At 49.0% G+C, this 27,981-nt stretch overlaps 1 protein-coding gene across 3 annotated transcripts; it reads right to left on the bottom strand.

Moving 5' to 3' along the window:
- Nucleotides 1–12: 12 nt before the first annotated feature.
- ninl (ninein-like) lies at nt 13–27,617 on the bottom strand. Of its 3 annotated transcripts, XM_085428244.1 has the most exons (31): nt 27,459–27,617; nt 25,470–25,681; nt 25,250–25,346; nt 24,537–24,727; nt 22,250–22,307; nt 21,689–21,771; nt 21,477–21,620; nt 20,342–20,518; nt 17,112–17,248; nt 16,430–16,570; nt 16,150–16,324; nt 15,913–16,023; nt 14,627–14,713; nt 13,410–13,548; nt 11,973–12,038; nt 11,158–11,279; nt 10,974–11,054; nt 10,552–10,682; nt 10,331–10,468; nt 7,327–8,628; nt 6,697–6,801; nt 6,346–6,415; nt 5,936–6,103; nt 5,616–5,732; nt 5,408–5,521; nt 5,031–5,177; nt 4,797–4,946; nt 4,610–4,723; nt 711–905; nt 470–583; nt 14–394 (listed from the first exon to the last, which is right to left on the bottom strand). In XM_085428244.1, the coding sequence occupies exons 2-31, from the start codon at nt 25,650–25,652 to the stop codon at nt 203–205; spliced, it is 5,049 nt and encodes a 1,682-aa protein (XP_085284370.1). In that variant the 5' UTR covers nt 25,653–25,681; nt 27,459–27,617; the 3' UTR covers nt 14–202. The 3 variants fall into 3 exon arrangements, with proteins under 3 accessions (XP_085284372.1, XP_085284370.1, XP_085284373.1); XM_085428246.1 differs by lacking the exon at nt 4,610–4,723 and having other exon boundaries at nt 13–394; XM_085428247.1 differs by lacking the exon at nt 7,327–8,628 and having other exon boundaries at nt 16–394.
- Between the last annotated feature and the right edge of the window lie 364 nt (nt 27,618–27,981).

The raw sequence follows: 27,981 nt of genomic DNA, 5'->3' as shown, positions 1-27,981 counted from the left end.
TGAATCAGCTGGAGGAGGCGGAGTCACAGAGACATTAAAACTTTATTTCAATGACGCAAAAATAAAAAAAAGTTTCATTATAAACAAAGATAATACTGACACACCGAACGTGTGTGTGCTCCAGACATCCACCTGCTCCACACAGGGCACAGGTGAGGCCCCGCCCCCTCCTGCTGGGGCCTTCTGCTCTGCGTTGGCATGGTTATGTGGCGAGCGATGCAGGGACGATGTCCCTCAGCAGCTTGTTGAGCGCGCCGACCTTCTCCTCCAGCAGGAAGTTCTTCTTCTCGGCGCGTTTCTGCCGCTGCTCGGTGACCTGCAGCGCCTTCATCAGCTGCGAGTTCTCCACGTACAGGTCCTTCAGCAGTGCGCTCGACTTGGCGTTCCTCGCCAGCTGTGGGAAAAACGGCAATGGGTCAAAGTTCGACCGGACGTTTGTGAATGGCGGAGAAGCGGCGCCAACGCTCACCTGCTCTTTAAGCTGCTCCACCTTTTCCTGCAGGAGCAGACGGACCGCCTTCAGTTTGGTTTCCACATCCTCCGTCCTCTGCTGCAGCGCCGCCATTGCCTTCTCGTACTGATCCTAAACGCCACACACACACACAGGAAGTGACAGCTGTAATGCAGTGAGAGGGACGGCCTGTCGCTGCTGCGGGCAGCGGTCATCATCATTCTCCTCATAAAAGGGTAACCTCTGACCTCTGACCCACCTGCTTCGTGCTGATCTGAGAGCTGCTCTTCTGCTCCTGCTGCCTCAGCTCCTCCTCCAGCTGCAGACGACTCCTCTGCTCCTCCATCAGCCGGGCCTGCAGCACCTCCGCCCAGTCCCTGCAGCTGTTGTCCTCCTGCTGCTGTCGCAGGTGCTGCGCCTGCGCCACGCTGAGGGCGGCGTCTGCTCGCACCGCCTGCACAGACGACAGTTTTAAACATGGCCGCCGATCAGACATCCAGAGCTTTAGTGACCAATCGTTTTTATCCTTGCAGCGTCCAAATACTCACACGGCGTGTATGTGTGTGCCAATATGGAAAAGAAATAGTAAAAACATACATGATTTACTCATGAAAGTAAATCATGAGTAAAAATATATTTTTTTAGTAAGTATACGAAACATACAAGTTTCATTGTATAATTTTTCAAGGGATCTTATATCTGTTTTCACTCTTGTATGCTTTTCATACAAGTTTCATACAAGACAAATAAAAACTTTATAAGATTTATATACATCTTTTCCATATGGGTGCCTTTATGGACGTACACCGTGTCTGTGATGTACAACAGCGAGCGTGTCAGCGTTCTGAAGTGTTTCTGATGTTATGATGGCGTCGACTGACCCGACCACCATCAGTTTATTTTTATATTTTAATGAAATGTAACTAACATTTCACTCTCAACCTGAAAACTGTTCAGAAATCCTTGAAAATAAATATGGCGTGGTACACCCCATCCCCCCGTGAGCGTTTTAAACACGCCTCCGATCATCTGCAGATTTGTGTGTGCAGCGGTGGGCGGAGCTTTACTTCACGTCACAGTTTGATGAAGGACTCGAGCAGCTGTTTCTTTCATTCTACCTGAGCTCAGTGAGTCGGTAATGGCTCCGCCTCTTTGTGTTTAACACTGGGCTGAATGAGCGCGTCACCTGGTGTTCGCTCGCTCTGCGGTAGAGTATCACTTCCTGTTCCTGCTCAAACACACAGTGGTGTTTCTGAGTAGCTTATCTGCAATTTAATTAAAACCTTTTAAATACATTCTTTTTCATAGTATAATCTTCATGTGCTTCATCCGAAGCACACTCCCTGTGTCTTTATGGTTTCGCTAGCTTAGCTTAGCTCGTAGCCGACTCGTTAGCACCATGGCTACTTCACCTCTCCCTCCTGCACTTTCTTGCTCATTGTGTCAGATGTTTAGTTACTCCTCGGCCTCCTTTAGCAGTAATGATATCTGTAACAAATGTAGCATATTTGCAGCTCTGGAGGCCAGGATTACTGAATTGGAGACTCGGCTTCGCACCCTTCATTCACCCGTAGCTAGCCAGGCCCCTGTAGCTGGTGCAGCCGAAGATACCGTAGGCCCCGCTAGCTGTTCCCCGGCAGACCCCAAGCAGCTGGGGAAAGAGGGCGGCTGGGTGACGGTGAGGAGGAAGCATAGTCCTAAACAGAAGCCCCAGGTACACCACCAACCCGTTCATGTGTCTAACCGTTTTTCCCCACTCGGCGACACACCCGCCGGGGTCAAACTCCCAGAAACGATGTGGGCTTCATAGATAATTGGCAAACCTTCTGGAGGAAACCTGGACTTGTTAGGAGAGACGGCATCCATCCCACTTTGGATGGAGCAGCTCTCATTTCTAGAAATATGGACAAATTTATTAAACCCCCCAAAATATGACTATCCAGAGTTGGGACCAGGAAGCAGAGTTGCAGTCTTACACGCCTCTCTGCAGCTTCTCTCCTCCTGCTACCCCCCAAACCATCTCCATAGAGACTGTGTCAGCTTCCAAAAAGACAAAAAACAAACTAAAAACCAGCAACAAACAACTTAAACATAAAAAATCACAAAGAAAGAACAATACAGTATCCACATCTGAACCAAAGAGTAAAACAGTGAAATGTGGATTATTAAATATTAGGTCTCTCTCCTCCAAGTCTCTGTTAGTACATGACTTAATAATTGATCAACAAATTGATTTACTCTGCCTTACAGAAACCTGGTTGCAGCAGGATGATTATGTTAGTTTAAATGAATCAACACCCCCGAGTCATTCTAACTACCAGAAACCTCGAAGCACAGGCCGAGGGGGAGGTGTGGCAGCAATTTTTCACACCAGCCTGTTAATCAACCAAAGACCCAGACAGACTTAATTCATTTGAAAGCCTGATGCTTAGCCTCGTCCACCCCAGCTGTAAACTCAGAAACCAGTCTTACTTGTTATCATCTATCGTCCACCTGGGCCTTACACAGAGTTTCTGTCTGATTTCTCAGACTTTATATCTAATTTAGTTCTGAGCTCAGATAAAATAATTATTGTGGGTGATTTTAACATCCATGTAGATGCTAAAAATGACAGCCTCAACATGGCATTTAATCTGTTATTAGACTCAATTGGTTTCTGTCAAAATGTAAAAGAACCCACCCACCACTTTAATCACACTCTAGATCTTGTTTTAACATATGGCATAGAAACTGAACATTTAACAGTGTTTCCTGAAAACCCTCTCCTGTCTGATCATTTCCTGATAACATTTACATTTACAATAATTGATTACACAGCAGAGGAGAGTAGACTTTATCACAGTAGATGTCTTTCTGAAAGCGCTGTAACTAAGTTTAAGAATATAATCCACCCACTGTTATCATCTTCAATGCCCTGTACCAACATAGAGCAGAGCAGCTATCTGAACGCTACCCCAACAGAGGTCAATTATCTTGTTAATAATTTCACCTCCTCACTACGTACGACTCTGGATACTGTAGCTCCTGTGAAAACTAAGGTCTCAAATCAGAAGTACCTGACTCCGTGGTATAATTCTCAAACACGTAGCCTAAAGCTGATGACTCGTAAGCTGGAGAGGAAATGGCATGCCACAAATTTAGAAGATCATCATTTAGCCTGGAGAAATAGTTTGCTGCTTTATAAGAAAGCCCTCCGCAAAGCCAGAACATCTTACTATTCATCACTGATTGAAGAAAATAACTTCAATAATTACTTCCTCCAAACCATCAACGTGTCTTTTAGACCCCATTCCTACAAAACTGCTCAAAGAAGTCCTGCCATTAATTAATGCTTCAATCTTAAATATGATCAACTTATCTCTAATAATCAGCTATGTACCACAGGCCTTCAAGCTGACTGTAGCTAAACCTTTACTTAAACGTAGAATGGGAGGCAGAGCCTTCAGTTTTCAGGCCCCTCTTCTGTGGAACCAGCTTCCAGTTTGGATTCAGGAGACAGACACTATCTCTACTTTTAAGATTAGGCTTCAAACTTTCCTTTTTGCTAAAGCATATAGTTAGGGCTGGACCAGGTGACGCTGAATCCTCCCTTAGTTATGCTGCAATAGACGTAGGCTGCCGGGGGATTCCCATGATGTATTGAGTTTTTCCTTTCCAGTCACCTTTCTCGCTCACTATGTGTTAACAGACCTCTCTGCATTGAATCATATCTGTTATTAACCTCTGTCTCTCCTCCACACCATGTCTTTATCCTGTCTTCCTTCTCTCACCCCAACCAATTGCAGCAGATGGCCCCGCCCCTCCCTGAGCCTGGTTCTGCTGGAGGTTTCTTCCTGTTAAAAGGGAGTTCTTCCTTCCCACTGTCGCCAAAGTGCTTGCTCACAGGGGGTCATGTGATTGTTGGGTTTTCCTCTGTATCTATGAAGCGCCTTGAGGCGACTTATGTTGTGATTTGGCGCTATATAAATAAAATTGAATTGAATTATACTGCAGGCCTGGTTTTAGTCGCAAACGTTTCCATGATGACGAAGCATTGAAAGAATTTGTACGGAAACAAATTGGTTTCGAAACAGTCAAAGACTCGCTGCAGCCCTGGTTCCTGTTGATAAAACTCTTATCTGATTGGACCCCCCTGCAGTCCTGATCCGGGGCACAGACCTGGTCCTGGGCCTGGATCCGGGCCTCCTCCGCCTCACTCAGTCTGCTCTTCAGCTCCTTTTGCTCCTCGCTCAGTTTGTGGACCTTCACATTTTCCACCTGCAGCTCCGAGAGCTGAGCAAACATCGACCAATCAGCTTTAAGAATCTTGAGCAGACCCCGCCCCCCAGCTGCACCTGGACAGTACCTGGTGTTGGAGCTCCTGGTTCTGGACTCTCAGTTTGCAGGTCTCTTCCTGCAGAGTGACAGAGGCCTGCTCCTCTTGCTCCTGCAGCGCCTGTCGGAGCTCCTCCTTCTCCCTCATCAGCTTCCTGACACCGGCCTCCAACTCCTCCACCTGAAACAGGAAGCAGCCAATCAGAATGATGGGGCCGCAGTCCAGTCATAGTCAACGTGGCGATGTCAGAGGTGGCGGTCTCACCCTGCTCTGAGCCTCCTGCAACTTCCTCTGTAGCTCCGTCGCATCCTGGGCGTGGCTGAGTTTCTCCTGACTGATGGCGGCAAGCTGAGAGCGAAGGAGCTCCGCCTCCGACTCCAGAGACAGCACGCTCTGCTGCAGCTTCTCCACCTGAAGAAAAAAAAAGGCTCTGTGATCATGTGACACAGACTGAGGCTTAAAGCTAGCTAACACTAACGTCCACTCGACGACCTCGTCCAAACGCCTTCACGCATGGCTGAAAGAGCGGAGTGTGACGTGGCCTGACCTTTGACCCCGAGGGTTAAACCTGTCCTGCGTTAAAGCTGCAGGTGTTGCTGTTCGTTTTCTTGTTTTTCACATTTAATGTCTGCGATATCGACCTTTGTATTTCGCTCATCGGCGTCTCTCAGCAGTTTGGCCTTGTCCTCCTCCACCCATTGCAGCTTCAGAGTCACGGCGCTGAGCTCCGCCTCCAGCACCGGCTGGCGCTCCAGCTGAGAATGAAGCACAGAGAGGTGAGTGTCCTTGTTGACCTCATTAACAGCTCTGAGCTGGGATCCTGCACAGTTTTAATTCAGAACCTCCTACCTTCTCCTTGGAGGTGCTAAGCTCCGCCTCCAGCAGCTGTTTCTCCTGTGTCCAGGACGCCTGCAGTTGCAGCTTCTCCCGCTCGTGCTGCAGCGCTGCGTCCTGCAGCCGCCGCACCTGAAACAGCAGAAATCGTTCATCCGTCAGAGCTCACGGCAGATACACTCGTCGCCACGTTCTCGACCCATCCCGTTCACACACTGGGGTCTCCGCGCTGCCGTAGTGGAGTGACGACACCTCGCCACCGGTAAAATCTAAAGTCAAACGAGTGAAGAAAAAACAAAAGCGACAAGTGTGAGCATCATCGACGCTCAGCTTACCGTCGCATGCTCCTCTTCCTGCTCCTTAGAAACCATCGCTAGGCGCTCGTGCAGCATACGGACTGATTCCTGGTCTCCACGGAGACGGGTGCTGAGCTCAGCGTTGTCGGTGCTCAGCTGCAGGTTCCTGCTGCTCAGATCCAGAACCTCCTCACGATATCTGGAGTTCTGCACACATCATCATCATCATCATCAATCATAATCTGGATTTCTAAAACCTGAACCAGACATATCCTGGTTTGGAGAATCAGAAGCAGTGTAATCGGATTACATTTAAAGTATTAAACCCTGAGCGACACAGACATAAACGTGTTTGTAAAATCAAGAGAAATCTGAGTCCGGTGCAGACGGGTCACAAACACCTCGGCTTAAATCAGCAGATATTTCAGTGGAGTTTGGTCAGCGCTCACCTCTCTGTGCAGCCTCTCTTCTTCTTCTCTGCTTCTCTCGTGTTCTCTCTCCATCTCCTCCAGTTTCCTCCTGCAGGAGGAGAAGACGGCGTCATGTGGCTCTGCAGCATTAAATTTAACATTAAAGGGCGACAACATTAGAAGGATGCCGATCCTGCGCCGAGACCAGAGGAGAGTAAACCGGGTCAAGCTATCTCAGGTTTACGCTGAGCTCCTGACTCATCACGGCCCATTGTCACCTTTAGCCAATCAGATGACAGCAGGTTCTGCCTCACCTGCTCAGAAACAACCACCTGCCTGCACACCTGCGCAGCCTCAGGGGTGAGCTGCAGCTAGAGCCGCGGCGCTCACCTCTTCTTGGCAACCTCGTCCTCCATCTTGTGGACTTCCTGCTGCAGGGCGCCGAGTCTCTCCTGGAGCGCTGCGTTCTCTGATCGGACCTCCTCCAGCTGAGTCCTGCGGCCCAAAACACAGAATCAGAACCGCGCTCTGCACCTCAGACAAACGCAGCGTCGTGATTGGACAGCAGCTCAGCCAGCGCTGTGAACACGCGCTATATTCATACAAGCGATGGTGCACAAACTGAAACACGCTGTGGTCGGAGGAGGCGGCTCAGAAACCAGAGGAAGCCGTTATTAATATCTTCAGCTCAGCACCTGCACAGGTGGGCACCATCGCTGCAGCCAGCAGTGGGCGAGGCTTCGTCTGGTTTCACAAACCGAGAGCACAGAGGCTCCACACGTCATCATCATCATCATCGTCGTCAATCAGATCAAACAGACTTGAATTATGAAGAAAGAATTTAAGGAAAGACAAAAGGACAGACAGGAGGAGGGCGGAGTCAGTGATAAGTATTTTCATGCATTTAGATGATGTCATTCGGTTAGCGATGGGGTGAAGGGTCAGTCTGCAGCAGTGCATTGTGGGTCAGGCAGACGGAGGTTAGTCTCCGGTCTCCGGTCCGGCTCATGCTCCACAAACCTGCGTGCACCGGCCGGCTCCACCAGCTCTTCCAGAGCCAGAACCAGGTCCTCCAGCTCCAGCAGCTGCTTCGTCATCTTCTTCTTCTCCCTCTCCAAGTCTTCCTCCGCCGTCCTCTGCCGGCTCTCGGAGTCCCGCAGAGCGGTCTGCAGCTGGAGGAGCTGCTCGCTGCTCGCCGGCTCGACCTGACCGGTCTTGGCGTTGAGCTGCTTGCGGAGCTCCAGGACCAGGTCAGCGGTGTCGTTGAGCTGGGAGCTGAGGTCTCGGAGGTGGTCTCTGAGAGAAGAGATCTCCTCCTCCATCTCCACGATCTGGGTGGAGAGCTGGTCGGTGAGCCGGATGTAGGTCCCGTTCTCCTGGCTCAGACGCCACACCTCCTCCTTCTCCTCCGCCAGGCTGGACTGGAGCAGCGAGGTCCGGCTCTGCTCCTGCTCCAGAGCCTCCTGCAGGGTCTCCTCGCCGCTCCTCCTCCGGTCCAGCTCCTCGGAGATGCCGTCCAGCTGCAGCTGTAGGTGGTCCACGGCCATGGCCTGCTCCTTCAGGTCCTGGATCAGCCGGGCGCGGTCTGTCTTCAGAGAGTCCAGTTCGGCCGCAAGTCTGGAAACTGACTCAGCTTTGCTCCTGAGCGCCTCCTGCAGGTTCTCCAGCTCCGCCCTGAGGGAGGAGACCGTGTGCTCACGGGCTCGGAGCTGAGCCTGTTGCTGGGCGACGGTGCAGGAGAGCCGGTTGCAGCTTCCTGCCGCCTCCTCTCGGTCCTGCAGGAGGCACGCGGACGCAGCCTGCAGCTCCTCCAGCTCAGCCTTTGTGTGGGACACCTGAACCTGAAGCTCCTCCTCCCTGCTCCTCGCTAGCAGCAGCTCCCCCTCCGCCGAGCTCTTCTCCGAGGCCAGGCGTTTGTTCAGAAGCTCCTGAGACTCCAAGAAGGCGATACTCTCCTCCAGCTGCGGGCAGGCCTCCTCCAGCCGAGCCTCCAGCTCCCCGCTCCGCCTGTAAGACGCCTCCAGGTCCTCCTTCAAATTGGCCTCTGATTGGCTGGACGCCCGCAGGACATCCTGCAAACCGGAGACTTGCTCTTTCAGGAGCCGGACCTCTTCCTCTTGCCGTTCCTCCATGCTCCTCTTCTCTTCCCGGGCTCGCTCCTCACTGCACAGTTTCTCCTGCTCCACCTGCACGAGCCTCCTCTCCCAGAATCCTCTCTGCTCCTGCAGCCGCCGGCGTTCCTGGTGGAGCTGGTGCAGGAGGCGGCGCTGAGCTTCACCGTGCTGCATCTTCATCTGAGCGAGCTGCTGCTCTGACTCCTCCCTGCTCCAGGAGACGCAAAACCAGCCAAGCGTCCATAATTCAACATGCACGTACAACAACAACAACGGGAACTGTGTCGGTTCATTTTATTTTGAAAAAACAGGAACTCAGAGCACCTAAGCCAGGGGTCAGCAACCTTTAACACCCAAAGAGCCACTTGGACCCGGTTTCCACGCAAAAGCAAACACTGGGAACCGCAAATAGTTTTTGAAATCTAAAACGAAGATAACACTGTATATGTTGTTTTTTTACCTTTATGCTTTGTGTGAACAACTAAAGTAAGTAAACTTTATTTATTAAGCGCTTTTCACAGACAGGCAGTCACAAAGTGCTGCACACAAAGATTAAAATAAACAATACAATCAATAGACATTATACACAATGTAAAGGATCAAATGTAAAGAATGTAAAATACGTGGATCAACAAAAGGCTTGTTTGAACAGAAAAGTTTTTAACTGCTTTTTAAAAGAATCCACAGAGCAACTAAGGTGTGCTGTTTATGAAATCCATGAAGTGCTACAGAGAAAATTACATTTTATTTATGTAATGAACACGTTTGAAGAAATATAACCAAAGTAAAGACACCCAGCTGAACTAAAATGATCCAGCAAACAAAAGCTGCTGTGAGCCCCCCTCATGTTGCCTTTGTGCTTTTGGAGCCTTGACCTGACTTTTAAAAAATAATTGGAAAAAAAAGCTCTATGCTGCTGAAAAATGAAAAATAGATATTTGCAAAATTCTGCATAAATATGTATTTTACCTGGTTAATGTGTGTGGCGGGGCGTGGTCTGCAGCGCCGCTACAGGGGGGGCGGACTCATCTGAGCGGCACCCGCAATCACGCCTCGCCGCCTTTACGTCTGTGCTCGCTCTGCTGTTGTGTTGGTGTGTGTCGGGCTGTGAGCTGCAAAGCTACAGCCGGCTGTGTGCGTACAGCAACAGTGTGTGAAAAGCGTGTTCATGCAAACATCGTCGGGTCTGCCGTGGTATGTTTACAACAGGACTTCTGCTCTTGAACCTCTGCGCACAGCGTCTGCAGGTCGGGGCTGTACGAAGTCACTTCATCTTTACAGGACTGTAAGCTGTCGTCTGTGAGGCGTGAGCGTGTTTGTTTTTAACACAGTTCACGGTGGAGCTGCTGACATAATGTGGATCCAAGATCTATAATTGGCCTACCTGGGGTTGAAAGTCTCGGTAAATGCACGGCGTTTCGGCGGGTACACCGGCTTCCACGAGTGTGATGCTTATTTTGAGCGATGAAAAAAAAAAAAAAGATATAATTTTATTTTTATATTTCAATATCACAATAATCTAACAATTTAGAACTACAAGGTAAAAAAGAAACAAACAAATAAAATACACTTCAGTTAAATACTTCTAATTTATTTTCCCAAACCACCCGGAGCCGCAAAATAAAGACTAAAGAGCCGCATGCAGCTCCGGAGCCGCGGGTTGCCGACCCCTGGCCTAAGCTTTTATGTCTCAGAGGTTTTATTTTGATAGTCACAGGAAGGCTGCTAAACTAAGTGTGAGGTTTGAATGGGTGGAGTGTCGACCGTGTGAGACAGACTCAGGTAAAGAGTCGAGCTTCATGATTGGTTTAAACATTTGATGCAGGGTCAGGCTACATGTCGGCACTCAGTGATGATGTCATCGGGTATCATCACACCTCCGCTGACATTTTTATGAGGTCATCACCCACCTGACCAGCATCACCTCCTGATCCATCTTCAGCTTCAGCTCCGCCTCCAGCTGGTCCTTCTCAGCGCTCAGCCGCTGCACCAGGTTACCAATCTCTCTGGCGAAGTTCTGCTCCAGCTCGGCGCGCTCCCGCTGCATCCTGGGAGCATAACCGGGGTCAAAGGTCAGAAACAGAGCGGGTCCCACAGCCTGAGGTACAAATCCTCAGACAGGTAACGTTACCTGCGCTCCTGCTCGTTGCTCCGCCCTCCTCCGTGCTGGATCTGAGTCTGCAGTTTGTCCACGGTCTCCTTCAGCTGCTTCACCTGCTGCTCCACCTGAGACTTCTGCTCCTCCAGCTCGCTGATCTCCAGCTGACACACAGGTGAGAATAAAACCAGAAAATTTAAGTTCAGCTGCCTCCAAGGTTCAGCTCCACCTGCTGCACCTGCTGCAGCACCGTCCTGACGTGGATTTAAAGTTCAGTTCAAATGAGGAGGAAAGCAGGGATACTGGGAACCAGCAGGACTCCATTCCTTTAAACTGGGACATCTGAACAAAAGTGGAAACGTCAGAGACGAGCAGTGTGCAGCCGTCTCTGACGGTGTCCCGTCGCAGGAACTTTGTTTCTGGTACGACAGCTTTTAGTGCGACACCTTCCTTACCTTGAAGGCCTGAGAGATGTCCTTCCGCTCCACCTCCATGCTCTGCCTCATCTTCTCCAAGCTGCGCTCATAGTAGTTCATCTGTGGAGGAGGAGGAGGAGCAAGTGTCATGGTCTGAAGGCTACACACTGCGTGCGATGTGTGTGTGTGTGTGTGTGTGTGTGTGTGTGTGTGTGTGTGTGACCTGCGTCTCCAGCTGGATGTTGAGCTGCTGCAGCTCCTCCTCGTGTTTCTGCTTCAGTTGTTCCAGGGCCAGTTCAGTCTGGATGCTGACGGCCGGGCCCGAGTCGTCCAATGAGCACAGAGCTGAGAGAGAGAGAGAGAGAGAGGGGGGCGGGGCTCCAATCAAAATTTTGGTTCGCATGTTACCGTAGTCGAGTTCCTTGGAATCGTTAGCCTGCCTGCTCGATCCCACTTATAGTTTCCTGCACTCTGGCTACGATCAGCTGATTCCAGGTGTTGGAGGAGAACAGTAACACGGTCAGCGTGGACGTAACTTTGAGTTTTATTGCACGAGAGCGTGATGGTGAAGCGGACACTGCTCCAGAACCGAAACAACTGCATCATACTGCAGCTAGCCAAGAACCCAGAGTGACGCTAAAGCCGAGTGAATGCTGACCCCAGACCAGCACCGTGATAAAGTGAGCCGCTGCTGAACTCAGCAGGTGACAGATGATGAGCCTCCGTTTCTACCTGTCCATATTTCTACAGTAGAATCACCATGACGACCGCTTTGAAGTCTCATGTCTGATTTGTGTTCATACATGAGTGAGGTCACGTGTGTTGGTGTGTGTGGGGCTGCAGCCTCAGGTGTTTATTGTTAAATGGTGATTATGAGACAGCGCGTTTCATTTTACAGAGAAACATGAAACATGTAACGAGCAGTATAACGAGTGGGAGTAACTAAGTAATCACAGGAAGTCTCAGGAGGCTGGCTCAGCCAATCACATACAGCCCTGTGTGACTGAGTGTGTGTGTGTGTGTGTGTGTGTGTGTCACCTGCTTTATCAGCCGGCTCCAGTTTCTTCCTGACCCGAGGAGACGAGCAGTGCTTCACGTCCGAGTCTGAACAAAAACACAAAAACCAAATCAGCTCTGAGAAACCGGAACACACACACACACACACACACACACACACACACACACACACACACACACACACTTACCAAGAGACATGATTAATTCACACCGAGACTGAAACCTGTGGGTCTGTGTGTGGGCGTGTCCACACCTTACCTGTAAATCCAGTTAAAGTCTCTCAGCAGGTTTTACAGCCTCATGTTCACGTCAGACAAGAAAACATGAACCAACCAATCGACCGATCGGTGATCTGGACGTTTGTTTGCTTCTCTCTCATTTTTGTGTCTGACAAACTTTCGTGAGAGTTTTTGTGCGTCTGATTAGAGGAGATAAAACTGAGCAACCAGCAGTCAGCTTTGACATCAATAGCTGTGTCCAAATTCATGGGCTGCGTCCCCCTGAGGACCCGGCCTTCGTGGTCTACGTGGGCCGGGTCCACAGAAGACCTTTGAATTTGCGTCTCGGTGGAGTTTAATAAACTCTCGACCGTCTCACACTTCTGTTTAATCAGTTTTCTGTTTGACGTTTATTCAGCTGTGTGAAAACCACCCGATGGATTAATAAAGTTTTATTTTGTCTAATCTAATAACTTCAATCTCAGCCAAACCGATTTACTCACAAACAAACAACACTGAAAAAGCCCAACAATAACATTTTTAAGTTATCCAAGTGACTCATATATCATGTTTAACCTGAGTAGCGAAGACCATGGGGGGGGGGGCCTGACAACTATGTGCAGGGAGTTCGCTGTTGTCCTGGGTCAGCTATCGAGCTGGTGGGTAAGAGACGTGTCTGAAAACATCGAAGCACTTTTGCAAATATGTGGTGTCTTGATAAACTGAGCAGATATTTGATGTTTGCACAGCTACTTTCTCTCCCGAAAATATGTTAAAAGTTTATTTTGTGACCCAGAAAGAATAATAAGAGTAATATTAAAGCTAAGCAGCTGCCGCCATTGTTAGAAACTGAAATTGTCTGGGCTGCGCTATGAATTCTGGGATATGGTGGGCCACGAAGGACACACCCGACCCATCCTTCAAATCTGGGGAAATGAAGGATGCATTTGTCGGCTGCATTCGGAGGAGTCTACGAATTTGGACAGCCTTCGGCGCGTCGCTGTGACGTAATCGGCCTACAGATGCGGCCTCAGGAGGACGCAGCCTTTGGACACACCCCCCCAATGTGAATCGAGCGTTTTTATTGGACGGTTTTCTGGATTCAGGCACAGCGGCGCCCTCTCCTGACAGGAACGGGTTCACTTTAGTGCGTCTGTCTGCTGTTTTTCACAAAGCCTAGAGGCTGAACGGGTTTGTCGTGTCAGGAGCTTTTGTGTGTATTTGTGTGTCGTTGTGTTACCTGAGTCTGACTCCGAGTGTTGCTGGTTCCAGCTCAGCACGTTGGCGGCTCCAGCACGCCGTCTGCACTTCCTGTTTCTCCTCTGATTCTTCAGCAGCTCCAACTCTGAGCTCAGCTCATCGTTTCTGTCCTGCAGCTCCTGAACGCGACACACACACACACACACACACACACACACACACACACACACACACACACACACAGGTTTTCAGTGCTGACACACACAGTCCTGTATCTGCCTACATGCAAATACAGAGGAAACAGCTGTTTGGCTGCAATGCACATGTGACAGGATGATGTCCAAACAGCTGTTTTTACAGCTGCCCCCCTGAGGCTGGTGACTCGATGAATTGATCCTCAGCAGCAGAGATGCTCTGGCAACCAGGCTCACACCTGCCTGCCTAACGAGCTCACTCTGCCAAGATTCATCTTAAACACTTCTCTTTCAACTGCTGCTGTGTCCACAGTGTTACAGCCATCATTTTACCCTCAACGTCGCCATCGTTGTTCTTTTTCCAACACCGAGTCTTTCAAAGCTCAGAGATGTGAACGTTTTAAACTGTGTGGATCCAAGTGGAGGGATCACATTGAATCACTGAATGAGTAAAAAGAATATGAACTTTTAATATTCATTCAGATGTTTTCTGACTTTAAATTTTCTTTTCTCATTTCTTAGGGTTTTCTAATTTACAATTAAAACATTTTCAGCTTTTTTCCAACTTCTTCTTCTGTGTAAACGTCAACGTTTAGCAGTTCAGCACCTTTGTTGTCAGATTAAATTCGGTTTTCTTATCTCATTCAAATTTTTTAACTTAAAATTCAGCAATTAATTCATTTCAGTGCATACATTCAGATTTCAGCATTCACACTGCAGTTTCTTCAAAAAATGCACTTTCTAGTTTATATTTGCTGTATGTGTAATTAAAATTACATTTTAATTTGAAAGGACTTCCTGTCATCTGTTTCCTGGGAAGCCTTTACCTGCTGTGGTCTCTACACGGCCTCAGTATTAACGTTTGCTGCCTGCCTGCGTTTGATTGGCTGAGAGGACACATAGTCCAACACTTCACAGCTTACATTCAAAGCTGCAGACCGCTGCCTCATCACCACACCAACACTCAGGTCTGTAAATGAAATGTGCTTCAAACAGATTGTTTCTGCAAAATCATCGTGCCCTTCAAAATAAAAGCGTGACAATTTAAGGTGGTCGGTCTTACCCGGCACTGCTGCTCGTACTCTTTGATGATTTCAGACAATCTTTCCTCGTGACTCAGACCAACGCTGGACGGGTCCAAACCGCCAAACTGCCAAAACAAAAACAGCAGTCAGTCGATCATCAGCTGCTTAAACTGAAACGTAAAGTCACGGAGAAACCAAGTCAGAGGAAAGCTTCATTAATCATTCATCAGAAACAAGCTGGAGTTACCCAACACCAGCTGCAGTGTGTCAGCGACACACATGCACACACCCACACATCAGAGTTTATGGTCTGACGTTTGGCGTCTCGCTGTAGCGCGTCTTACATCCCTCGCTAACAGCGCTGTCAGGTGTGTGAATTAAAGCTGCTACATGTGATCTAGTTATGGAAATGCATTCTTTTCTTTCCGTGCATCACGTCACCCAGATCACCTGTGTCCTGGGTCACTTACCCAGAGTACTGGGGTACTGCAGGGGTACTGCAGGGGGCGCCACAGTCAAACAAATAAAAGCTGTAATTCATTATATTAGCTTTGATACTAACGGCTGTTATAAGGAATACTTCACCAGCAGTAAGTTCATGATTGAACCACAACCTTTAAAATTACAATCAGTGAACTCTGTTCATCAGGTTTTCTGTTCGTGAACGTTTTTAATTTTCCGTGTGATGCCGTCTGAATCCAGCCCTGAGTCCGAACAAGGTCTGAAAACAAGAGGAGGAAATGCTTCATCTGCAGTCGCGATCCACGTAGAGACCACCAACCAGCTTCGCGCTGTAGTCACCTGCAGCTTTTATTTTGAAGGCGCTCAGGTCACGTGAGATTGCTAGACGAGGTGCAGGAAGTGGCGGTCACCCGCTCATCTTCACTGTGACATCACAGAAGCGATCCAATCACCTCTGGCGAGTCTCACGGAGTGTGGAGCAGCAGCTGACCCACTCTCCACCGTCTTACTCGTTTCTCCCACTTCAGGTAAACTCCGCCTCCTTTCCCTTCACGCCTCACTCCTGCTCCCGTCTTTAAATCTGATAAATTTGCTGAACAAGTTGGAAGACTTTCAAACTCTTCTGTCACAGTTTGCTGGCTGAAAACATTTTTTCCTCATTACAGCCGGGAGCTGCTGTCGCTCGTTTAACGACAAAACTGGAAGAAGAACAGATAAACTCTGGGACGCGTGACGTAAGATTAGGTGTCAGAGGCGCACAGCGTGAGAACGGAGCCGACTGATGACGCTGTGAGTCAGACCGAGCTCTGGCCGTAACCTGGCGTTTAACCTCGGCGGCGGCGTAAAGGCTTTCTTTGCTCACCTTGTCACTCAGCATCTGGTCCAGGTCTCTCTGCAGTCGCCTCGCTGAGCCTTCGGCTTCAGTCAGCTTCATCTTCACAGCGTTCAGCTCCTCCTCCAGACGACCGTTCTCCTGAAACGACAGGACGCGCTCAGCGCTTCACGCCTCTTGATTTTCAATAACCGATCTGATCACAAACTGCTCGTCCTGATGGGGACCTGTGACTAAACATGACAGAGGAGAAGCGGTGTAGCACACCTGCACGGCGTTGCAGAGCTCCTCCTGTAGCTCCGCCTCCTGCGCTCTGAGCAGCTGCAGCTCCTCCTGCAGAGCGCCGCGCTCTCGCTCTATGTGCTGCAGCAGCGCCTCGCTCTCCTGCTCTGTCTCGCTGCGCAGAGCCGTCAGCCTATCGCGGAAGTCCTGCTCCAGGTCCCTGCCAATCACAGAGCGGCTCGTCAGCACCGGCGTCTCACCCGTGCACACGGCGGCAATCGTGCTATCAGTGTAGAGCGCAGCAGGCACAGAGCCCGACCCTTACCTGATCCGGCTCTGGTTGAGCGTCTCCATGCTGGTGTGCCGGTCGTCCACCTCTCTGACCAGCTGCAGGTTCCTGCGGTCGGCCCGCTCCAGGTCGGCCTTCACCTTGTCGCGCTCCCTGCAGGCCTGCTCTGCCACCTCCCTGAACACAGACGACAGAGAGCTCAGGGTTCAGCTCCTCGTCACAGAGCTCTGCTCCGTCACTGCGGAGGTCAGAGCAGCACAAACATCACCGTCGCCAACAGCTACCAAGAGCTTCAGACTGAAGCTCAGAGCACTCCCAGAAATCCCAACATACCAGATCAATCTGTGATTATTACAAGTCATTATCAGTGGAGACATCAATAATCCAGGACAGGACTGTCTGAGGAGGCTCAGAGGAGGCTAAACTCTTCTGATTTTAGCACAGAATGTAACTGAGCCTCAGATGAGCCCCTGAAATCTCAGTCTGAGAGAGAGGGAGGAGTTGTGACATCTAAATGCTGTGCTGTATGTAGGAATGAGGCGACATGAGGCACGAGCACAAAAACAACTGATTTAAAGTTAAACACAGGACACTAAATCCTGTCAGTGTGACAGGCAAATGTGAGTTTTTAAAGGACCTGCAGACGCAGCACGGGGCGCTGCTCCAGCCCCGCCTTGAGCAGCGCCCCGTGTTTCCTCGGAAAGTTCATCAAACCTACTGCAGGTGCTGGATTTCGATCTTGTAGGAGATGAGCGCCGCCTGGTGGATGCCGTTCCCGCTGACCAGCAGCTCGTTGTCCAGCGCCAGCGTCAGATCTGCCAGACTGAGGCGCTCCTCCAAGGGGAAGTCCAGAGTCTGCAGGGACATACACAGCTGGAGTCACTCACTCACACGCCATTATCAGGAACATCTGTCCAGCTGAGCCCGCCTCAGGTCACATGATTCAGTTCAACAATCATTAGAAGACATAGCATACATTTACACTGCTATGCAGATGACACCCAGCTCTATCTGTCCATGAAGCCAGATAACACACACTAGTTCATGCATTTATTACTTCCAGGCTGGACGACTGTAATTCATTATTATCAGGAAGTCCTAAAAACTCACTGAAAAGCCTTCAGCTGATCCAAAATGCTGCAGCAAGATTTTCTGTAAACTCGACAGAGCCCCTTATAATCCCGTGTGCCTTATGTGTGAACTCTGGTTGTGTTTACTGACCTTGAAATGATTTTATGTGCACGGCGCTCGAAAATCTGTCAAATGTTTCAGTACGACTTTGCTGAGCTACGAAGTCGCACCGCTTGATGGATTGTCGGAGCATTATGGCATCGTAGGCGGAGCCTCGCGGAGTGATACGTACTGCGCTTCAACATAATGTTACCGTATTGTGTGTGTATAACCTCTTTTTAAGTTGTGTGGATATTATACATGGTTATGCTGAGGATACGTCGGCCAGTTTCCACTGGAAATGCCTTTTGGTTAAACTGTCAGCGAGGAATTTGCATTTGCACTGTTAAATGTTTATATAACTTTAATGCACATAAAAAACAGCTGCTTGTTTCAGTGGAAATACATTGATGGTTGTTTTGCACTAATAAAGTTGAGGAGTTGTAAAGTATTTTGTCTCGTGTCGATTATATCGTCAGTTATATCGTTATCACAAATTTTCAAATGTATATATTGATATTGTACTATTCTTAGTTAGCGTATTGTCTGTCTTGTCTTAATGTTGGTTTAAAATGGAGCACTGTAACAAAAAATAATTTCCCCCAGGGATCAATAAAGTATTCTGATTCTGATTCTGATTCTGATATAAATATTTTTGGTCATATCGCCCTGCTCTGGTCTGTACTGTCGGACAGTAAAAACAATTGGGGCGACTGTAGCTGTGTTTGGTTGCTACATAAAACTGAATTAAATTCAATGAGTTATGTGAGTAAATGAAAACATAATTAGAATATATGTATGTGACTTCCTGTCAGTCATAAAGTCACATACACAGAGACATACACACAGTGCTTTAACTGTTACGACACACACACTCACTCACATGCACGCACACATACATACACAAACAGAGTTTACAACACACCATGTGGGTTTTACGTCTGGGGTTTAACGTGTTGACGCTGTCCAGCCCCACTGGACAGCGTCAACACATTAACGAGCACGGGGCGATCCGTGGTAGCTCGTTAACGGAGATTTGCCGAGTTATGGTGTTAACGTCATTTTAACGAGATTAACGCTGACAGCACTAGTGGAACACAATGAATATGACTGCACATTTAAGCCGACATCACCGATTCGATACTTTGGTGTCACGGTTTGATATTTTTTCGATACAAAAAAAAATGTTCATGCTTTTTTAATTTGTCATTTATTAAAATTATAAATATATATTTGAACTCAAAAGTACAGTTTTTAAATTTAATGTTGCTGAAACAACAAAATAAAAATAATAAATCTGATGGAGAAATCCCTCATCTTTGGAAAAGAGAGTGTATTACAGAGAAATGTCTCTTTCCAAAATAAAAGCTATACTATAGCTTCTTCTGGGCTATATTCTCAGCAGCATATTAAACATATCAGGTCCCCATAAGGAGAATCCTGTGCTAACGGCTGTCTAAATGACTCGGGTAAAGTTTGTAGCATGCTGCTTGTTGTTTTTGTCTGCTTCCACTTGTCTTTGCACTAGGATGATGTCGGAGTAAATGTGCAGTCATATTCGTTGTGTTCCCACTAGTGCTGTCAGCGTTAATCTGAAATGACGTTAACGCCACAACACGGCAAATCTCCATTAACGAGCTACTGCGGATCGCCCCTTGCGTGGGGCTGGACGGCAACACGTTAACGAGCTAACTGCGCTAACACACTAGCTCCCACCCATGTAATTGAGCATTGCGTGGCACATCCAACATACTGTTTTACTTTAGTCCATGACGCGCTTACCTTCAGGGTCATACGTCACATGAAAACCAAAATAGTTCCAAAGGCCAGATCTGAATGAGGGTGGGGGAGGTTCAATTTGCCATGTTGCAACGAACTTAGCTTCTGTCTCGCTAGCTTGCGCTGCAGTCAGTGGATCTGCGCTCGACAGTGCAGCCTAGGCGGAGTAGTCGAGCGCAGATCCACTGAGCGCTCAACACAGAAAGCATCGTCAGAAGAAAAGTTGATAAAGTAAATTAAAAATGTTGTATTGTTCGATACATATGCGTACTGAACCGAAAGCACTGTATCGAACGGTTCAATATCAATACGAGTATAATCTGACAATACTATAATATTGGCCATATTATACATTACCACAGTGAGATGACTTTAGTCTCATGAACAACATGAACTAATTGTTATTTACTAACTAATCTTAAATGACTGTTCAGCACAGAAATGAAGCCCAACAATCATGTTTTACAGTCCCGTGGTCTCAGCCTCAGATACTCAGCTAAAGTGATGTCATGACAAAAATGAATGACCAACAAAACATTTTTCTCCTTCATTTCTGTCACACAAAGCTGTATGAAACGTTTCTCGCGGTTAGTATCATGGTTGCTAGGCAACCTGAACAGCGCAACGAAGGCCAGACCGTCCCATTTCACAAGCCTCTCACTTCCGCACTTCTCGTACTTATAGTACGCACCGTACGTAGTACGCGTAGTGCGCGTACTTCAAGCGTGCAGACCCTGGATTGGGACACAGCCAGAGCGAGGATTTTCACATCAACACTAAGTCACATCCACCACAGAAGAAGAGCCAGAAACAGGAAACAATGAGCGAAGATGAGGAGGGGGAAGCGACCTGTTTGATTTTCTGTGAAACTGAGTCAGTAAAGACTAAACTGATCCACGAGCCACAGAGCAGAGGCTGCTCCGACACGCTCACAGAAACATTAACACAAAAACACATCAGAGGGTAGAACGGGCTCTTTGCCCTGTGCCCAGCTCTGACCTGCAGGATGTCCCGGCTGTTCCCGATGCCCTCCTCCGTCCACAGGGCCGCGACGCGCTCGGGGCTCGTACATCCTGAGCCGTCGTCCAGCCGGCTGAGCACCCTCTGACCCACGGTGGCCATCAGCAGGGAGGGTGAGGCGGAGCGGGCCGAGTGCTCCTCTGACACCTCCCGAGGCTGCATGGAGGAGCAGAACACAGAGTCCAGGTTCAAAGGTCGGCACGCAGACAGAGCAGCTTAAGCCCAACGCAGGACCAGACTCCAGAGGAGCGCCTGCCGCAGCCCTAACCATTAATCTGGATTAGCTTCAAGGCGAGCCTGAAACACGCCAACGTCCTCACACACACGCACATCTGTGTGTGTGTGTGTGGACGGGTATTAACATCTTCATGGGGGCCAAAAATTGGTAGTTTACTATACTTTTGAGGACAAACAGCCCTCATGGGGATCAAAATCCCCACGAGTTTGAAGGCATTTTTGAGACTCAAAATGTGGTTTTAGTTTCAGTGTTACGTGTTAGGTTATGGTCAGGGTCAGGCATTCATTTGTATGAGATCTTTGGGAAAGCGAGTCTCACTCGTTCTGCCTACATTTCAAAATAAGAGCACATCTAACTGCTCAGAGTTTCTGGGTTCAGTCTGAGTCACCTGACTGTAGCAGCACGTGGCGGCGGCGGCAGCGCTCATCCTCTCCATCCTCGCAGCCTGTGATCACGATGGCCTTTACCTGTCTGTGTGCACTACTACCTGCTCACCTGCAGCCACCACAGCTGATTGGACTGATGAGCTCCAGCTGCGCAGAGCTTCCTGACTGGCTGAAAGGAGGCGAGGAGGGCGGTGCTGCGTTCAGGAGCTGCTGGGACATTCTCACTCTAAACACAGCTCATCGATCTGACTGACATTATTTCTAATATTCAGCTTCTTCCTTTTTTATTCGACACTGAAATAAAATGTTAAGTAATTTAATGAAGCTCACAGTCTTTATCTCAGCAGTGAGACGTTCAAGGTCAGGGTCACTCAGGTCTGAGGGGCGGAGTTATTGACACAGGTGAAGCAGTGACCTCATTTTCTTTCGTGGAGTATTTCAGCAGCTCTGACTTCGGCTGCAGACTCTTCTCTGAACGTGTGCGCCTCACCTTGTGTGGCGCTCTCAGGTCAGCTTGTCGTACTGGGGTGGAACAGGTGATGGGGGTGGAGCCACAGAGCACCTTCTTGAATTCCCTAATGCTGACCCTGCCGTCTAGGTCGGGATCCAACTTCCTGAGCAGCACGTCCACTTCCTGTTTATGAGCAGAGAGATCAATACAGATACTGATGTCATCACAAAGGGCGACGGTACACACCTCACCTCAGTGTGCAGGTGTTGCAGACCCAGGTGTTCGCACACCAGCATCAGCGCGTGTCCTCCTGGCTCCTCCCCCTGGTGGTGACCTGCAGACAGACACGTGAACCTGAGCTTGAACACGGAGGTTCTTCCTGCATTGGCCTGCTGAGAACAAGCTTCTAAACTTTCATCTCTACATCTGAGCGCGCTCCGTCGCGGTGTGTGGACACCGTGCTGCTGAGATGTGTTCCTGTCACGTCGGTATGTAACTTTGATGAACACAGTTTTGGTAAAAAGAAAATAAATAACTATAAATAAACTATGAAGACAGATTTATCACTCAGGAAGACAAATGTACAAACAGGAAGTTGTCACCAAGTGACGGTGTGCAGTACGATTGCTGAACGTCAGAATAAAAACACCCAGAAACAAAGAGAAGGGAAACGTTCAGCAACAAGATGTGTGTGCGTGCGCGAGTGTGCGTGCGCGAGTGTGTATGGAACCAACAGCAGCAAGAAAACTCCAATAATTAATAATATTGGAGTTTAATAATAATTAAACTCCAGCGACAGGACGTGGCGGTACCTTTACACTGAAAGGATGTCTCCTTCTGACTTCCTGCCTCCTCGTCAGACTTCAGGCTCTGCAGTGAAAACATGAAGGTCAGTGATTGCAACACACACACACACACACACACACAGTGAAGCCAACAGCTATTGGAAAAAATTCCTGAGCAGTCGTTACTTCTGCCGCACTGAGCATGTTATATATTTGTGTGTGCGTGCTCACGTGCACACTCCTGACTGTCACGCTGAAGAGCTTAGCGTGTAAACCCTCGTCCATCGGGACATTTACGGGACGGATCAGGACGTGTTTTGCTCGCAGATTAAAATGTTTAAATATTCGATGAAGAAATCTTCAAAAACATTCAGAATCAGCTGATCGCTGCACAGCTGAAGTACTGCCATCAGCTTCACATCCATCACAGTCCAGTGATGGACTCTCTGCAAAAACAGTTTCACTGACAGACACAGAGAGATTATATCAATTATAAATTAAATAATAAATTATAATTCTGACTGAAGTGCACACTCAGGCCTGTGAGTCCCGTTCAGCCATGGCTCATCTCTGCCATTCAAACACACTTCGTATACTGAACTGTACATTTATTGTCTTTCAAGAAGTCATTTTTATTCAGTGTTTTCATAAAAGCCTCATTTTTATGCATTTCTGCTACTATGGAGAACACGTGAGTTGAAGGACCAGTTGGAAACCTTTATCCAGCTGCTGATGTTGTCATTGCTCAGCTCTGCAGTCGGCCCTCAAGGACTGGAGTTTGAGACCCCTGCTCTCGCTTATTTGGTTGCAGTTCTACTGAGATTTAAAAATAGACATGCAAACAGGATCGTGGGCGCTGCTCTGTGGGCGCTGCTCTGTGGGCTTAGGCCATGATGTCCCGTGGGACACGTGCTCTGTTTCAGATCCAAATGAAAACTCTCTGATGTTCCTGTTACTGTGTCAGTCTGACTCTCAGCATTTTACCCTCTTATGCAGACTGATTGATTCACCACAGCTGTGGTCACACTGTGAAAACATGTTTGGTGAGAGGTCGCCGACCAGTCTCCAGGCCTTCCACTGATCAGTGCAGGAGGAAACACACGGACTCATGAAAGAGTGTGTCTGCAAACTCAGGTACAGCATGAGGACAAAACTGAAGGCACCACGACGCTGCCCCAGCCTGGAGGGACAAAGTCCAAATCCATACTCGGCACCTCTCCAGCACCAAAGTGAGCCGCAGAGAGTCAGTTACTCGAGGTGAAGACTGCAGTCAGACCATTTCCTTCTGAAAAACTGTCCAATGCCTCAGACAAACCCAGGAAGAAAGGAAAGGGTGGCTCTGGTGTAAAGAAGTGATGAAGAAGAAGAGGTGGAGTCGTGTTCCCGCAGCAGAGCCGCTGCACTGAAGCTGTTTCACATTCTCAGTCAGCAAAAACTAAAAGTGAGAAGCAGCAGCCAAACCAGCGGAGCGTCTGCCAGCAGCCGCATTCCTCACAATCCCACTTCCTGAAAGACCTCCACCGCCCCGAAACCGCCAAACCTCCTCCTCCCCCCTCAGGTATTCACAGCCTCGGCTGCAGAATTGCAGGAAACCTGAGACCAGCTGACTTCACACAGTGAGAACCAGACCGCAGCTGCAGCCTCACCGATGCAGAAACATTCAGAGGTCAGAGGTCACAGCATCGTCACGGCACGAGAACAAAGTGACAAAGAGCTGAGTAAACCTCCTCCTCTGCAGGGACTCCGCCCTCTGCGTGCAGCTGAAAACCTAAAACCAGAAACTCTAATTAGAGCTGCAGCTCCCGAGCGCCTCGGCCGGCGCAGACACACGAGATCCAGGCGACGGACGACGGCGGGACCCTGCAGCGCGGCACGCACACGCAGTTTCAGGTGTTCAGTCAGACAGCATCACTGCGGTACGCTCACACGTACAGGAAGCCCACATTCAGGGCGTTCCCACAGTTTTTAACTGAAACTCCAACCAAACCACTCGAAAATGACTCCAGAGCTCAGAGTTCTAATTACTTTAATTGCAGGCAGACCTCCAGCCGCCATAAACATCCTGACGAGTGAACCGAGTCACATGACCACACCTGGGCGTCTGATAATGTGGCTTCATGTAATCCATGACAGAGACCGACGTGACATGTGCCAACATGTGACTTCTTTGTGTTGATTATGATTTTAAATTCTTTATCAAGCTAATCACTCCGGCCAGCGAAGAAACAGACCACAGCCAGGTTAGCGTCTCAAACTCAGTCAAAGGAAAGAAGAACAGGAAGTCAGTGTTTCAAAATAAAACTAGCTGTCTCACCTCCACGCTTTCCAGTGACGTCGCCCGTCTCAGTTTGGCCTTTCGGATGCCGGTCGGTGACGAGTCTGAGGCCTCCGCTCTGGATGGCGGAGAGTCTTCTGAGTCACGGGTAAGCGCGGCGTCGGGTTTACTGCGGCGGCCGTAACGCTTCGCTCCTTTCACCAACTTTGGCTTCACCTCCTCTGGAACAGCTGCAGAGAGGAAGAGGAGCAGCCTGAGTGGGTCAGCAAGACGCCGCTGCGACACTCGGAGCCAGAATGTGCCAAAGAAGAATCCTCCTCGGACTTTAACCAGACCACCCAGCTCCTGCACGTCTGCAGCCTGCAGACGCCGTTTATCTGCGCTCTCTGTCCCAGTTCTACATCCAAACTGTTCAGAGGGCCGAGGATTCGTGCGGCGTCCTGCTGCGCCACAAACACTGAAACCATGTTGGGTCATAACGAGCTGCTCAGTGTGCTGTGGTGTCAGCGACCGCAGCAACACCAACACGGCCGTCGGCTGTCTGAACATGTAAAAGCCCTCACACCTGCATTGCTGCCTCAGAGCCATGATTAATCCAACACAACACCCTGAAGGTCACATGACTTAAGGTTTACATCGCGCTATAAATAACATGAAACCAAACAAGAGATCAGCTGACATCCATTTGTGTTCCCCAATCATGAACCTCTGACCCCTGACCTCTGTAGGCCTGCCCCCTTTCTATGTGTCACCTGGCTCCAGGTAGCTGCTGTCGTCCTCTGATGTCCCGAAGTCCAGAGAGCGGGACAGCACGGCCACAAAGCCCTCCTTAAACTCCTCGAAGTTCACCTGAAACACAAACACTTGATTTCATTGAAAGCGCCACACAAATACTGTGTGTGTGTGTGTGTGTGTGTGTGTGTGTGTGTGTGTGTGTGTGTGTGTGTGAGAGAGAGAGAGAGAGAGAGTTACCCGGCCGTAGCGCCTCTCTCCCAGCAGCGTGGCGAGCAGCAGTGGCAGGTGAGCGTCCAGCTGCAGTTTGCGGCACAGCGCCGTGAGCTCCTCTCGGTCCAGGAAGCCGGTCGCCGTCGTGTCGCAGCTGTCGAACTCGGCCTTCAGCTGAGAGACGTAGCGGCTGTGCTCCGCCTCCTCCATGCCAACGCATCACACCGTGGCGCCCACACCTGGAGGGAAAACACAGGTCAGGCAGAGTACAGCGAGTTATTCATGTGTAGTTTTGGTCTTTCAGCTGAAACACAGCGAGGTCAGTGACAGGAGTGGTTAAACTTCAGACTCTCTGCTTCCATTTAAGAGCTTGTTGAACGACCCTTTAAAGCAGCGGTCTCCAACCTTTTTTGCGCCACGGACCGGTTTATGCCCGACAATATTTTCACGGACCGGCCTTTAAGGTGTCGCGGATAAATACAACAAAATAAAACTAGTACCGGTACCAAAAAAAAGAAGCTTTATTCATAACACACGTGGAAAGACCCAGGGAAACCGAGTAAACGATAAAAACGATAACAAAATAACTCTGAAAACCGATAAAAACCCTGAAAACGAAACATTTCACGCCTGAGCCTCAACTCTCGCGGCCCGGTACCAAACGACTCACGGACCGGTACTGGTCCGAGGCCCGGGGGTTGGGGACCGCTGCTTTAAAGTATTACTGCTGTTTTTACCCAGAGTGCACTGTTTTCACAGGAAGACAACATGGCAGGATGATCCCAGGATGCTTTCTGTGGAGACCGTTGAGGTGACTCTCATCCCAAGTACAGATGTGATTTTAAGAACCCTCCGTGCCTGGAAGCCCGGGACTGCGTGCTGTTCATTCCACATGTATGACCCTGAAACACGCCTCGGCCCCTCCCCCATGCCTCTGTTACATCATCAGTGCTCCTCTTATCTGTGCGCTGGCTGTTTCACCATCATCATCCTCAGCACACTGCTTCAGCCTGGAAACACCAGACTTATTGATACGTGAGACGTCTGTCTCCATTAAAAACAGACGAGAGCTAAAGCACTCATCGATCGATCGTCCACGGACCGTGTTCTGATTTTTTTTTTATGTTTTGGCGATTACTTCAGTCATTTTGTCACAGAAAAGGTAAATAAATTACACACACTGTATATAAAAATGGACCCCTCCCTTTGTGGACATGCTGAAGTGGACCTTTAACTTTGTGGCCTGTGTGTGATCACCTGGCTTGGCGCTGTTATCAGTCTGCATCCACAGACACCTGCTGATCAGTTCTCACTAACATCCAGTCAACATCCTAGAATTTCACTGCAGACCCAACCTGGAGCCCGTTCTTCTTGGAGGCCCCATTAGTACAGTAACCTCACAGCAGCCATGTCATTGGTCAGATGATGTCATTAAAACGGCTGAGGATCTCCTCTGTCACACCAGCCCTCTACACGTCCTCCTTCTCCACCTCCTCTGAGCACCTCCTCTTTTCCTCCTGCCAGTGTGTTATCATTGATCATAAGCTCTGTGGTGATCCTCCAAAGTTAAATTCAGCTCGTATTTGATATTCTTGTATTCGATTAGTTATCAACACCCTGATCAGTGCAGCTGCTGTTGTGTTTTGTGCTACAACAGTGGACAATGAAGTTGTTTTGAAAGCGACACAGGTGTGAGATACCCGAGCAGGAGTTTAACGTCAGCTACGGTCAATGTAAACACGAACGTTTCCGGAAACCCCCTCGGCTCTGTCCGGAGACTCTCGCGAGCTGAAGAAGCTTCACCATGGGAACAGAGTCGCGAGCCGCGGGAACAAAAGCCAAAGAGCCAAAAAAAAAGTACAAATAAATCAATAAAACACCGAAAAACTTTTTTTTTCACCCCTTTAAACTCCCGCTTCTAACGGAGAGTCTCCCCGGTAACCAGCTCACGTTAACATTAACCAGATGAAGTTAACGGTAACCGTGAGTCCGGACGGGTCGGTAGGTCAGTCTTACCGCGGGAAAAGTTCTCCTCCTCCGGTCAAACTTCACGTTTCCTCCATGAACGGCCTCCCGGAGCTCCGCCGTTAAGCCGCTGAGCACAAGTTACCGGAGCCGCAACACCGACACACCGAGCACCCCGAAAACCACACACAGGGGTATTTCCGCTCCGCCTTCACAATAAAACACAGCGACGGTGCGGCATTTTACCGGCAGCGGAACCTTTCAAAATAAAACACAAACAAACAAGAAATAATAAGATAAGTTTAAAACTGTGAATTACAAATACTCAAACATAATAAATAAGAGGAAATAACAGGTAAATGCACACATCAGTGTACCCCACCTGATTGATGTCACACCTGATCAGCCTCAGGAGCAGCTCTGAAACTAAACGTTACAACAACGCCCTCTGACCTGAACGACTCTTTTAAAGAAGCTGCTGGAGCACCAGAGTCCTGAACACTCAGTGACTGGACTGACACACACACACACACACACACACACACACACACACACACGCACACACACACACACA

Source organism: Rhamphochromis longiceps, linkage group LG13 (genome assembly GCF_057381845.1).
Source record: "Rhamphochromis longiceps isolate RC_006_pf linkage group LG13, R_longiceps_female_GT1.1, whole genome shotgun sequence".
NCBI classification, from domain to species: Eukaryota; Metazoa; Chordata; class Actinopteri; order Cichliformes; family Cichlidae; genus Rhamphochromis; species Rhamphochromis longiceps.
The sequence above is the reverse complement of the archived record's forward strand: the minus strand, read 5'-3'. Positions and strand labels throughout refer to the sequence as shown.